Genomic DNA, 15,020 nt, shown 5'->3' with positions numbered 1-15,020 from the left:
GTGTCCAGTAGGGTTGTAGGGTGTCCATTTTTAAGGTCTCAGGTCCAGATTCATATCAGAAATATTGGAGGGTTTGTTTTTTTAGGTTTAATCTTAAGATATTTTATAAACGCAGCAGTGCATAAACCCAATTTATTTTATTCCTTTTGCAAGGACTCAACTCATTTTTTTTTTGTTTATGCTTTCATTTACATTTTTATGTTTTCATTGCAGGTAAAGCAAATTACACAAACACGCTGAGGTTTCCTCAGGACAAAGGAAGACGTCATGCGTCAAACTGCATTATAAAACACAGACTATACAGTTTGGTTCCAAGTGTGGTTTAACTTGCCAGTTGGATTACATGCACATCCAAAATTCTCTTCTTTTTACAACGACTCAAAGAAAGTCTTCACCTGTTTTTAATCAGATCCAGACTTACAGGCTGTTACAGCTGCAACATCCCATATTTTACTTATTTTAAATGAACACACAGTTCTTGCATTAAGAAAACTTTTGAGATAGTTTATGCATCTTTTTGAAAGATGAAGAAAAATGTCTTCTTTATTGTCTGCAGCTCTTCACACATGCAGCCCTGCAGCAGGGACAATGTGTTCAAACTCTCCGGAGCGCTCAGCACCCTCTGCAGGCTGGCTGCCTGATTGGCTGAGCACTGACCATGATGTCATCACTGCACGTTATAAGGGCTCTGACAAATAGCCTGGGTGAGCATTAGAGGGAAGACGGCTCAACTGAAGGACTAAGTGAGTGAGACACACGGAGATCAAGAGGAGTAGACAGTACACAGAAGGACATGTGACAGTGAATACTTTTCAGGAACTTGATGAAAAGTAACATTTCCACTTTGTATGGGTGGCAGGGAACAAAAAAACAACCTGTGGAGGTCTGTACTTTTATTTTTATTTGGAGTGTTTAACTTGTTTTTTGCAGCTGTGGATTGTGATGATTGTTTAGTGTTGTTTGTGTCTTTATTTAACTTGTTTTTTTTGTCAAAATAAAATTAGCAACAGACTCATTAGTGCTATTTTGATATAAGTGTCATATGCATGCATGATATCTCTATTTATTTATTTTCTTACTAGGCAAATTTTAGATTTAAACTGTGACTCTTACCACCATTTTTGTGTGTGTTTGTGCGTATGTGTGTTACCCATGAATGGTCGTCAGATCGGAAGTACAACCCCCCCCAGGAAGCCTCAATGTGAGCGCAGGGATGAGCAACTCCTCCTCAGAGAGCAGGGAGGGTTACAGCGAGGCAACAATGATCCTGCTGGGCATGGTCATGTCCTTGCTCGTCTTGTGCATCGTCTTCGGAAACATCCTGGTCATAACGGCGATCGCCCGCTTCCAGCGTCTCCAAAATGTCACCAACTGCTTCATCACATCCTTGGCCTGTGCCGACCTGGTCATGGGCCTCATCGTGATCCCGTTCGGCGCCTGTTACATCATCTTTAAGACCTGGCACTTTGGAAGTTTCTGGTGCGAGTTCTGGACTGCGACCGACGTGCTCTGTGTGACTGCGAGCATCGAGACCCTGTGTGTCATAGCCATAGATCGATATCTGGCCATCACGTCTCCCTTCAGATACCAGTCCATGCTGACCAAGTGCAGGGCTCGCATCGTGGTCATCCTGCTGTGGGTGATTGCCGCCTTGATATCGTTCCTGCCCATACACATGAAGTGGTGGATATCGGATGATAAAGAAGCCAAGGACTGCATGAACAACAGTACCTGCTGCGAGTTCAACACCAACATGGCATACGCGATCACCTCCTCCATCGTCTCCTTCTACATCCCGCTGGTCATTATGGTGTTTGTCTACAGCCGGGTTTTCCAGGAGGCTAAACGGCAGCTTAAGAAGATTGACCAAAGTGTTGGACGCTTTCACAACAGCGGTGACAACAGCAACCTCAAATCCATCGAGGCTAACAACGGACGTGGCCAGAAGAAGGCCAAGTTTTGCTTGCGGGAACACAAAGCTCTAAAGACCTTGGGCATCATCATGGGGATCTTTACTCTGTGCTGGCTGCCTTTCTTCCTCTTCAACGTGATGGTGGCCATATGGAAGGAGCTGCACCACGACCTCACCTTCAGGATACTCAACTGGATAGGTTACGCCAACTCGGCCTTCAACCCCCTCATTTACTGCCGGAGTCCCGAGTTCAGATACGCCTTCAAGGAAATCCTCTGCATGAAGAGGAGCCGCCTCAGTCACTCGGGGCCTGTGAACGGCTACGTATACAGCAGGCACAGCTGGCAGAGCGAGCAGCAGGGAAGGAGTAAGGGCAGCTCGGAGGACATTGACGCCAATGAAGGGTGTCTGGGGAAGGGGGCGGGGGTCTGCAGTGCTGTGGACAGATCAGTGGACCCCAATGGGAACTGCAGCAAAGGCTTATCCACAATAACAACTGCCCTTTAGAAACTTGGCACGCTGAGAGTTGGGCAGCCCAGACATGTTTACACTGCTATCAAAAACTCTTTTTTTCCAATTGAGTAATGTGGGTAGAGCCAGTCTGACTGACTGGTGGAGTCTCTACAAACTGCTTTGAAGACGCTCAGCTGAGGAAAGTATTTCTCTTCTTTCTTTGACACAAGGACTAAACGCTGTAGGTAGATCACTTTTCTTTTTGTGACATTTCTTTTTGTGAGTAATTCCCATCTACCTCATTACTTCCTGTTGTTTCACATTTGTTTCTTAACTGTCTAAACAAAGTTGGCGTTTACTCTCTGGCCCCAGGGAAGTATTGAAGCTGTTTATTAACTCTACTAAACGGTCTGTGCATTATGTAACTGCTGATCTTTCTGAATTCCCTGGCACAATTTTTTTTTATCTCAGCGTTCTTGGCAAAATATCACACAGCTGGCTTAAAAACATCTTTTGAAACTCAAATGAAACGCTGTTGGAGGCTTTACAGTAAATTATTCAGGCATGCCAAACGAGCATGGATACTGAGTTCTTTCAGAAAATGAGGAGATTGGATCTGAGTGCCTTTTTGGGGCTTTGTTCAAAAGTAATACATTCCAAATCAACCAAAGTTATGATTTGGCTTCTTTTTGTTTCCCCTTTTTTCTGATGGATTGCCTCAGTGTCAAAGATGATTTACAACAGGTTTAACCGAACCTGTCTCTCTTCTTTTTTTCTCTCTGTCAGCCTGTCGCCTTACTGCTCAGAAATGTTGTGAGGCCCTGCCCCCCTGTGCTTTTACAGCCGGTTTCAGGGAGTTTCTAAACACTAGAGATATAAAATTATCTTTATCTCCCTGGTGCACGCTGAGTAACGCCTGAGGCCATCCAATTTAGGTTGTATGAAAAGCTGACAAGTTTGTACATGTTGTAATAGCCAGTTTCTTTTATCAGCCCGGAAGGTATTTAATATATTTAAGTGCAGAGCAGGTGGAGTTATTGATAATTGACTTAAACTTGGTTATTGCCTTCAAAGCTTATCGCTGATTACATTCAAATATACATTTTTGCTACTGCACAGTCAATCTTCATTCCACAGGGTGATTTGTGTGACATGTCAAACAGTTGTTGGTACTTTTTTTTATATTTTGTAAGTGTAAGGTTTTCTATCTTGCCCTCAACATTTCTGTCAGAGGCAACAAGTTGTTATACAAGCCCTGTTTATTTATCCGTTTTTTGTGGTTGCTGTGTGTCAGTGTTTACTGAAACCAGAGACGCCGTTTCCTTAGCCATGGCACAAGAGGTACAAACCACCCACAGTAATAAACAGGGCGTTTTAATAACCGAGTGATAACATAGTTCCAGACCCGGGAACTTGTTGGTGGTGACTTCTCAGGCCTATAAACTGAGATGAGAAAAACCATCCTGAGCTGCACCTTTGTCGGCGCTCCTTGACATTTCCCAGAGTCTCCTCACTGTAAACATAGATGTGTATCTTTATGAAATCTCTCCATGTCTCCTCACTGTAAACCAATATCTGTATCTGTATGAAATCAGTCTAACATTAGGATTACTTATGAGTCCACTGAGCAGGTTCTCAGCTGTGACAGTTTTTTTTTTTCTCACTCATTTTCTGCTGCCTGCTTCAGATGCTGCTTTGTGTGTAGCCTCAGGAAATGCAACACATCCAGCTGAACCAGACCCAATAAACACAAATCAATGCATTACCTCCACCGTTAAGCTGTAGAATTAGATAAACCCCTGATCAAATACATCAGACAATCACAAAGTATACATTTCTAAATTCCAAGTTTTAAATCTAAAGGGGCCAACCTGAAATGAACGTAAGGTCATTTTTTGACTAATAGACAGTTTGCTCTTAGCATGCAGGGCTTGAATGGGGAAAAGTCACCCACTTGTATCACACTAAACGGCTTGCCTGATCATTATGCCCAATGGTGTTCTGCAGGTATAACCACATTTCAACAGGTTTGGCGTTCCCTCGTGTTTCTGATCAACGTGACAGCATGCTAAATGTGGCTCCTGAAGGCAGACGGGGAGGGGGTGACATGGATTCTGTGCCCGTCTAAATCGGTATTAGTGACCTGTGTTTTAGTGCATGTAGCTTCGCCTCTGGAGTTCAGTCAGCAGACTCTGTCAAAACTGTGAACTTTGTTCCCTCAGAGGAACCTCAATGTGCTGTACTGTATGTGTGGGTTTGTTCTGCGCTGTTGTCAAAGGCCTTAGGAGTAGACGTAACCACGGTGTCATCCTACGTCAATGTTTGCCATGTGAAAAACAAGCTCTCCATGTTGGTGATCTTTCTTTCTGTTTTTTCTTGTTCATGGATTTACAGCAGTGTAAATCCAGGGGTTGAATGTCATTACAAATGTTCTCCAGGGAATGTATTTTTCAGCACTTTTAATCCAAACAAGCAAAAAGCACAAGACAGATAAAGATTCAAAATTTCAATATATGACCATTTTTTTACTGAATCCAAGCAGTGACTTTGAATTAATGAGACAATGCTTGATGAATAAAAAGGGTCCAGAATTCAACTCATCTGTCTAGGGTTAGGGTTAGTAATTGTTTGCATGTCTTCTAGGTGTTTGTGGTTGATGTGCTTGTGGCATGTGGTGCCATTTCCTTTTCATAGTGATCTCTTTATGTCCAAGTGGAGCAGGTTGTGAGCTATACATCCACACTGCTCCCTCCTGGCAGTGGCCTCTCCCTGCGCCTTAGCTGCCTCTGAGTCATGACCTCTTTCATGATACACCTTGAATGAGATTTATGTCTTCACGCTATAGGGAGCAACACAGTTGAAATGTTTAGCTGACACGACTACATTCCAGGCTTCAGCTGAGGGTTTGGGACCATACATCACATCTGCTGATGCATTAAATGAACATTCAGTTCCCCGGACAGATGTTAGACTAAGGTTACCGATCTTATCCAGTGACATAGTCACAGCAGCCATGCTAACAGGGCAGGTTGTTTTAAAGGTAGCTTCTTGTTTAGAGCAGAGAAAATAACATAACTTTTTTTAACTGTCAAATAAAAAGAATCGTTATGAATTGACACATTTTCCTATCACCTGGACTCAGGTGGGCTAATGCTAATGCTAACACTGTCCCCACCGATACATTACTGCTCCTCTTCCATTAAAGTCATGTTTCCCCTCATGAACCACTTCCTGTTTGGACCTTAAAGCAGCAAAGTAAAGCACTTTCATGAAGTCTTTGTAAAAAAAAACTAAAAAACAAGGAAGTTCATTCGATTTCATTGATTATAAATAATTTATACCTTGATGAAGAGTTTTTCCTCTTCAGTCGTGCCATAATATTGTTACAGAAGTTCCATTTCCTGTTTGCAACTAAAAAAACGAGAAACACAAACGTGAGCACAGATGTTGTTGAAGGTTCTGTACAACTGATGCATGTGTATGTGCTAAATATCCCTTCATGGTTCATACATCTATGTGAGGCTGTCTTTCATTGCCAGAGTGAAAACCTGAATGTTTACTAAATGTCTGCCAGCTATTTTTCGCACAACTTTTTGTCACTGTTAAAGTAATGCCTGTTACAAAATGTGGTGTCTTGTGGTATTTATGACATGAAGCAAGTGAATGTGCTGTAAGATTTGTACTGAAATAAATGATGTACATGCTGCATGTCAGGTCCTCACTGATGTTTTTCTTTAAGAGCATTCAACAGTACATTGAATACTAGTTAATATATGAAACGAAAGAAGAAGGTTGGATCTGAATGCACCGCTTTATTTCAGTATGTGGGGGGAAAAAGTCACCAGCATGTGATCCACATGAGTTATGACCAGGGGAGGGATTTGGATATTATTTCAATATTTTCCCAGAGCTCCATGTAATCATATTAAGAGCACTTAATTAAATCACAGGACATAAAATGCATACATAAAAGTATCCTATATATGGTACTTATCTGGAGTCTAAAGGATTTTTGATTCATCTGCTGAATGACGATTAAGAGCTTTAAAGTGTCATGCGCGTTGAACACCATGACCAGGAACACATGTAAAAGGTTTGGTAAGTCAGCACATCTGGGATTTCATGATAAACAGAGACGTCGGACACTCACAGTATTTTTGAAATGAGATAATGTGCTTATAAATCAGTCACAGTCCTGTTTTCTCTTTTCCTTGTGTGACAGGGTCGGGGGAACAATCAGGTCATTTAAGAACACATGATACATATGACAAGCCAAAGGCTACTTTGTCCTTAGTTTGACTGGATTAGCAGCTCTGTAATGCTGGTTGAAGGATTCAGTGTTGCATTTAACAAAGATATGGGTCCAGTTAAAGCTCATGAACAACCTTTCTATTTCAATGTCCATTCTTTCTAATCATACCTGCACACTAACTAGCTTTTCACTGTAACACAAACCATAATGGATCACAAGCTTTTTATCTTGGGACCTGTTAGCTTTAGTTCTTTAGTCTTTTAGGGTGTAGAATGTAGCCATCCATATTGAAGACCCTTTCACTTGAGGGGCTCAGCCGACAGTCTATTGCAGAAAGCCTGTGCATATGAACTCTTAACTGGAATCAGCCCTTGAAGCACTTCTGATTATCTAAACAGTTTAAGCTCATACTTTTAAATCCTTATCCTTGCCTTTATCCTGCAGGTGAATTCCACAGCCAGACGTCAACATCAAGGCGTCTGAAGTGTAAAGCCATGGATGTTTGCACACAAGAAACCACCGGGTCCTCCTCTAATCTTTTAAAACTCAAGTTTCCCCCTGCAGCATCAGATTGTAGTTTCAGTTTAAGTCGTGTCAAATGCTTCATGTCTCTCAGGGTTTGAGACGTGCACTGAGGGCAATCCACAGGGATGTGTGCTGACATAATCTGCCACATGCTCACTGGAGCTCGATGACACATTCTCTCAGACTGTTAGAGAAACTGCTGGAAGTTTTCACCCTGTTTATTTGGCCTACAGTCTGCTCAGCCTTCATAATTATAACAATAACATTTACACAGCACTTATCTAAACAGTGTGCTTCACAGAATCCATAGAGTAAAACGAAATTACATCATAGGCTGATTGAAAATGCTTCAAGAAATATTAGAGAAAAACAGGGGAAATTACAAAATGATGAATAAGAGAACTAATTAAATAAAACACAGCAGCACATGAATTACCAAGCAATCATTTGAAAAGGCCTTCCTATAAAAACATGTTTTAATCAGAGATTTAAGAACAGGTTATGAGTTTGCCAGCCTGATTTCCTCGGGCAGGGAGTTTCAGAGCTTTGGGGCTCTGATGGCAAATGCCCGGTTGCCCTTGGTTACCAGCCTTGACATATAAGAACAACTAATGATGGTACTTTTGAGGAGCCCATGCATGGTCATCAAGCTTCAATAACTGGGATCCTGAAGAAAAAAAAAAGGCTGCATTTCCCATATCTAGACTTAGCATGTTTTTCTGAGTCACTTTTTTAATGCACCAGGGAGAGGAAAGGATCTTTTTTTTTGGTGTGCCACGAGTATTTTCTCAGATATGTAAATCATGACAGTGATGTTCTGAATACAGAGTCTGAGTCCGTCCCTGATAGATCGATAAGTCCCCTGGTAGTCTAGTGACTACAGAGACTAAGGCACCATAATGTCTGCAGTCCCCCTCAATCCCAAGGGCCTCACAAGCATTTGCGTGTGTGTGTGTGTGTGTGTGTGTGTGTGTGTGTGTGTGTGTGTGTGTGTGAGTGTGTGTGTATATGAGTGTGCTTTGAAACGTCTCAAATCATAGTTTGTGAACTTTTTGAAAAGCTAACTCTGCTCGACCTGGGGTTGTAAAAGCAAATATGAACTCAAGAGATGCACTGATTCTGTTTTTAAGGCCAAAGAACATGAAATAAACCCAATTTAAAAAATAATGTTCTTCCTAAACATGCCATATTCTTCTCACATGTTCTCTAATCTTTACCACAAACTGAGCATAGCCTTCTTCTTTCTGTCCTCATGTGTGACTGTAAATCTATTTTGGTGTCTTTACTGCAGCTAACAGTGTAAGAGAACATTTCCGTTGATCTATACTCTGTTCTATAATTATCAAACATTAAAGCTGAAGACTGTGGATTCTGCAGTTTCAGCTCTTTTTCTAGTACACTGGCAGGGAAAGAAGTCCATGTTCAAATGACATGAAATACAAATCCACATACCAAGATACTTAAGACATAAATGACACAAATGGTGTTAAAGTAATATAAAGGTGAAGGGATAACAGCAGAATGAATGACCACTCAAAAGCCCCCTCACTCACACAGCAGCCCACATGTGTTCCATGTTTGACTCCTATCGTAATCCTTCTTCAGGGGCATTCACATCAGGAAGTGGTACACAACAAAATGTAAGTTTTAACACAAACAGCCCTGCTGTAGGGCTAACTGGTGAACTGTTTTAAGCTAACGTTCAACATGCTGGTAAGGCAGTCAGTTACAAGAGCTCTAATAGGTCTGTTTACAAAGCCCAAAGGAGTGCTGCAGGAATTATATACTCCTGTAGGCCAAAGTTAAAATAGACCTGGTATACTCCAAAAAGGCTCAATTACAATGTTTTCATTGGATTTTCTGTTGTTATGCGGCACACAATGATATTTGTGATATTATGATAATCTCCACATGTGAAAAACACTCTTACAATTAAAAACATTTTTTTTAATACTCTTTATCGAAAATTTCAATACAACACACAATACCCCCCACCCCAAGTGACCAGACAGTATATTCGACTAAACAGAAAGAATTACAGAATAATATAGAAAACAAATGAATAATAATAAAAAAATTGCAATGTAAAAAATAAACTAAAAAAACCTATATATATACATATATATATATATATATAAGATGTAAAAAAGCTAACCTACAAAAATATAATCGATTAATCAAGTTTGACTGAATTAAATGTCATCCCCACTAAGTTTTCATCTTATCAATGTTCAACATGTTGAAGTTTAATGTCCCATACAACCCCTGCCTTTATTAAAACCGACCCATGAGTGGATCTTTTCACATTTTCTACACCAAGGACCAAACAGAAAAATAATCACTGAATTATTTAAACCTTATTTCAGGCCTCTGAACCCATTTAAACATACCATTAACTTTAATCAATACATTGATTGGAACTGGGAATGCAAAAAATGATAATCCATTTCCAGCTTTAAGAAGATTCCTGCAGCAGCACACTACCTCTACTGGGGGTGTAAGTCATTGAAGTCAAATAAAAAGCCCAAAACAAAGCTTTCTGAGCTAGAGAACCTGCTGCCATCACACCTCCTAACATGAATAAACGCTAAATCCTCCAACATCACTGCCCCCCCCCCCCCTTTGATACCCCAACTCTCTGTTCCCACAAAGGTCAGCACTTTCAAGGCAGCTCGCTAATGGGCAATTACTGGGAATCCTACTGTGGGAGTGATTACAATGACTAGATTTTGTCATTTTAAATGCCACTGCTGGTGTGATCCCCGTGTTCTTGTGCCTGCTTCTTCTGTCTCAAAACAGAAATGACTGTGATGGGTAAGTGGCCCTTGACTTTTTTCAATCACCCTAAGACCAATGGATGATAAAGCACAAGCTGCACTGTGCCCTCTAAAACAGGGCTACAAACTGTAAACATCTGTTTGAGGTTTTCTATGGTGACTGATTCATTCTGACTTTTTGTTTACAGGAGGTCAAGTTAGCTTTTTTTAGTGAACGCACGGGTGGTCGCACAGTCAACAGCTAGTGTTGTAATATTTAATTTCAGTCGTCAGCCTCTGATTAAAGTTGTATTAATCTTCATCTGGAAGCTGATGATTTGAATAAATTGGGAACAGTGACACAGGCCAACGAGGGAGCAGTGTAATAAAACCATTTGTAATGTTCCTGCTGTCGTTTTCAAAGCTAATGGCCCAATTATCTGATGAAATAACATTCATTATTGTCTGCCAAGTAATTGATTTATACTCTGAGCCAGCTGAAGCACATTGGATTCTTTATAATGAGCTTTTGTTAATGTACTTAGAAAGTACCTTCATGCCTTATGTGATGCTGCAGTAATGTTCAGTTTGTTGAAGTCCTCAGGGAAGATGAGAACATAAAGAGTTGATCTGTAATATGTTCTTAGCTGCAGAAACATGTAATGACCAACACCCTCACTGCAGTATAACAGCCTTCAACAGTAAAGAATGTAAAAAAAGGAAACTTGGATTTAACATGTCGTCCTTCTTATTAAAACTCACAGGACTGCTCTGCAGCTCTGATTGATTTTTTTGGAGCATCTTGACAAGAATTTGGCTCTAACTAGCATGTGAGTGTGTTTTAACAGGTGGCTTCCATGATATCATGTTTCTCTTTTTTTTCACAGGGTTAACATCATCCAAAAGAAACACAAACACAGGAAGGAATGAGTGTCACAGTTTTCACAGTGTCCTAACTACAGTGGAAATTCCCAGTTATGTCCTGTCAGGCTCTCTTTATCCTTTTGACACCAAAACACCAGCGTTGACTGACAAGGTCCTTGTGTTTGTGAAAAATTTAGACAGAGATGCTTTTCAGTGGAGTAAATGGTAAATGGAAAGCAAAAGAGTGCAATGACTGAGTGCGGGGGAGACAGTGTGTGTTTGTGTTTAAGTGCAGACAGTCTACAAGGCTTACAGTATGTCCATGTCCAGAGGCATCAAGATCAAGTGCAAGTGTCAAGGCATATTACAAAGTGAACTACTGTGAGATAAGGCCAGTTCAAATGCAGGGAACCTCAAAGATCTGTTTTTGGGGAGAGAAAAAAAACAGATATGCATGACATTTACAACTTCATGTTTAGGTCATGAGCGTCACTGTAAGCTGACAGTTCAGACAACATGAAGCTCCTCTGAACAGAGAGGAACCCTGAGTCTTCATCTTGACCTCACGGAGGTTACAAGAACATATTGACCGAGTGCATCACATCAACATGTTAAAATATGATTTACAATACGGCTGCAAAGGCGCTTCAGGTACATTTGAAACACACGTTTAGTTTTTCACAGGAATAAAAATGACCTATAAATTAATCTGGCTTTTTTTAAAAGGTGAAAACCACAATGCAACAAATTGTAGATGTTGAAACAAACCTCAAACTTTTATAAATCGTTTTGCGCTTAGTTAACGGACAAATGTTTTTTTTTTATGTTTTAAATTAAAAATATTTCAAATAGTCTGTATGCCTCTTTCTTTAAAACTTGAAATGAAGTTTCTCTGTGTCTCTCATAATCTAAAAGCTCGACTGTGTGTCATGGTGTGCCCTCGGCTGACAGCGGCAGGATCCAAGTGTCTGAAGCTTTTGCATACTCCTGAATGATTGTAAGGTCTGTGAGTCCTCATCATTTATAAGATGCTCAACAATACTTGAATAGTTGGGAAGCCTCACTGGTTACCTCCACATGTACTAATGAGAGCTTGAGACACATTGTACATGAGAGACATGAAAGTCAACATGTTTATGTTCTACTTTATGGTGATATAAAAACTTCACCTCACATGCTCTCTGTTTGCACATACTGAATATGTTTGTGTTGCCTGTCACAGTAGAGGATATGTTCCTCAGAAACAGCTCCAAGTGTTTCACACTGCTGCTTTTTATACATTTAATCTCTCAATCTGAAGAAAGGGCAAAACTCTTGATAATACGATTGGGTTTTCCATGTAGGGTAATGAATGAACTTTAGTTATTTGCTTGTTTTGCTCTCTATTTTAAGAGAGAAACAAAAGCCCAGCGCCAGTATTCACAAACATTCTGAGAATCTAAGCAAAGGCTTTTAGTCATTTAGGAACATTGTCAGGCTCTGAGCTCGGTAGAGACCAAAAGTTTAATCTTAGGTCTAGTCCACACGTAGGCGGGTATTTTTTTTGTTGTTGTGGGTTTTGGTCTTTTGTAAAACACAAACAACGTTTTGGGTCACTGAAGACACACCTTTTGTAAAACTCCTTCCAGGGTGAAGATTGTCAGAAACTCTCTTTAAATTGTTTGTGTGTAGACGAGGAAAACTGAGTTTTTGGGTCACGCTGTGCGCCGGTTTCTCCTCCGTTTGACATCATTGTGCGACGCTGTCACTTTTTGTTTACATGAGATTAGAACGACAGCAGACGTAAACAAGCTAGTGCTCACGCTATGTTGATGGGCAGAGGCGCCTGAATGGACAACTTTGTAAAATGAAATGGTCATTGCAGAGGAATGGTGAGAACATTTCAGCCTGTCCAGGAAGTCGCCTTTGACTTTACGTGCTCATGAAAGCTGTGACAAAGATGTTTTTGGGAATTTAGCGTTTGTGGACGGGATTACTTTTTTTTAAGGTGGGAGGAAAACCTCCGCTTTATAAAAATACCGACTACGTGTGGACTAGGCCTTAACGAGGAGGTATGCTATTTTTTCAGAAACTGTGATTGGTTGATCCAAGAAAATGGAGGAAAAAAAGTCAGACATTGTGTAATTATGAACACTATGGAATGAACATCTTTGTGATCATTTGTAAGACATCCTTTAAAGTGTACAGCCTACAACATGTTTGAAATCAGACGCTCACTGATCGTTACATCAGCAGGTAAAGGGTCTTCATTAGTGATTGGATGCTCCTGTGGAGGTGAGCGCATGTAGACAAACTCAACATGCATGTCTTACTATTCACTGAAATAAATCATGGATGGAATGACATTTTTGCATAAATCATTTTTGTCTGTTTGGCGCAACTTTGAGTGAAAAAGATGAATGGTCATGTCGTGTTTGAAGAAATTTTCTCTGTTTTCTCCTTCAGCTTGAGAAACTCTTCTTCATCCTGTTAAAAGTCCTCCTCACTCCTCACAGTTTGTCACCTTATGAGCTCTCTTTAGGGCTAGAAGCTATGTGAATAACTTTCATCTTTACAGGGATCTAGTCCTGACTTTGTGGGGAAATTCTTAGAAAATGTCCTGATTCTTAGAATTTTCTTAGAATTTTGTCACTAACAGCTTTTAGTATTTTGGAGGCTTTGTGAATACGGCCCCAGGTATATTTACCTTCCCGAAGGCGATTGTATTTAATGCATTCAGAGTTATACATATTGTTTGATTTGAAGTTTAAGGTCACATGAGATCATTCGACCTTGTGTTTTTATACTGTTGATACTAATGAGCATCTGTTTTTTCACAAGTGAATATTCAATGGAGTAACAAGACTCATACAGTGCATTAAGAGTATTTGACTTTAACCCTATAGGAACAACAGCTCAGTGCTTGTTTTGTTACACCTGAACCTGTTTGAAACTAAACTCATGCCTGTGGGGAGGGGAAGGAAGAAGCCTCGCAACATTATTCAGCATGCAAACATTCCTTCCTCTGGCTCATAGCTGCACAGCAGTCTAGTTTGTTTGGCCTCACCTGTCCTCTTTCTTTAATTAACCTACTTTTCTTTGTATTAGTCCTATATCGTCCACTTAAAATTGTTCATATCTTTTTATTGTCATTTCAGAATGCTATAGGCGTGCTGTTTGCTTCAAACAAAGGTTTTAATTTGAGCTGAACTACACGTGCTGATGACTGTATCAGTAATTCTAATTCAACATAAAATCAACATCTCACTCTATCTCTGTGTCATATGAGGAATATTCCTGTACGTCATTATTAGATTTGACGTGAACACAAACCCTAAATATGAACTACAAACTCTTTTCTATGCTCAGTTTGCGCTGCGTCCATGTTCAGAAACATGAACCTATACGTTTCTTTCTTTCTCTCACCAGTTTAAAGTTTCTGCAGCAGCTGCTTTAACACAGCTGCAGACAGAAACTGTCCTTCACTGCCCTCTATTGGCTGCTAGAAGGAATAACACAACAACGTGTTGGCATTTACAATAAAGCACAAAATCAAGATGATAGCTCCCTTTAGTGGTGGCTTTTAGAGTAGCAAGAGTAGCAGTGCACTAAACAAATGACACGAAAGAATCATGAATCCTTTAAAATAAATCCAAAGTGTTTGAACAAAGGCTTCTTGACTCAAGAGTTGTAGCTTCAGAGGCACATGTAGTATATATAATATAAAGTGGTCACCATGGGAATACATTCTAATCGATTTCATAGATCTGTGATGAACATTTTCTTATTATTATTGGAAGAATTGTTAAGGCCTTAACATCATATTTAATGAAATGAATATTTGTTTTATTAATTACATTGCATGCTAGCTCACCAGATGCCAGCGTTATATTCTTCTATTCACAGAAGAATAAAGTGCCAAACAAATGCAACATTTTAAAGTGTCAGTACTTCAAATAAAGAAGTGAACCATTTAATGAAGTCTAATGAAGTTCCTGATACACTTAAAAATAGTTATTCATGGGGTGCTGGTATCCTAGTGGTTAGTGCATGTGCCCATGTAGGGATGTCCTTTCCAACATGTCATTCCCCTCTCTCTCTCTCTCTCTCCCTCTCTCTCTCTCTCCCCCTCTCTCTCTCTCCCTCTCTCTCTCTCTCCCTCTCTCTCTCTCGTTCTCTCTCTTTTTTCCTCTCTCTCTCTCCCTCTCTCTCTCTCTCTCCCCCCCTCTCTCTCTCTCCCTCTCTCTCTCTCTCCCTCTTTCTCTCTTTTTTCCTCTCT

At 40.3% G+C, this 15,020-nt stretch overlaps 1 protein-coding gene across 2 annotated transcripts; it reads left to right on the top strand.

Annotated features, from left to right (window-relative positions):
- Positions 1–699: 699 nt before the first annotated feature.
- On the top strand, positions 700–6,073 carry adrb2a (adrenoceptor beta 2, surface a). Of its 2 annotated transcripts, none has more exons than XM_061048994.1 (2): positions 700–883; positions 1,168–6,073. In XM_061048994.1, the coding sequence occupies exons 1-2, from the start codon at positions 849–851 to the stop codon at positions 2,417–2,419; spliced, it is 1,287 nt and encodes a 428-aa protein (XP_060904977.1). In that variant the 5' UTR covers positions 700–848; the 3' UTR covers positions 2,420–6,073. The 2 variants fall into 2 exon arrangements, with proteins under 2 accessions (XP_060904977.1, XP_060904978.1); XM_061048995.1 differs by having other exon boundaries at positions 700–887.
- Positions 6,074–15,020: the final 8,947 nt, after the last annotated feature.

Source organism: Labrus mixtus, chromosome 10 (assembly GCF_963584025.1).
Source record: "Labrus mixtus chromosome 10, fLabMix1.1, whole genome shotgun sequence".
Taxonomy (NCBI): Eukaryota; Metazoa; Chordata; class Actinopteri; order Labriformes; family Labridae; genus Labrus; species Labrus mixtus.
Note: the sequence above shows the minus strand (reverse complement) of the source record. Positions and strands in the feature narration are given on the sequence as shown.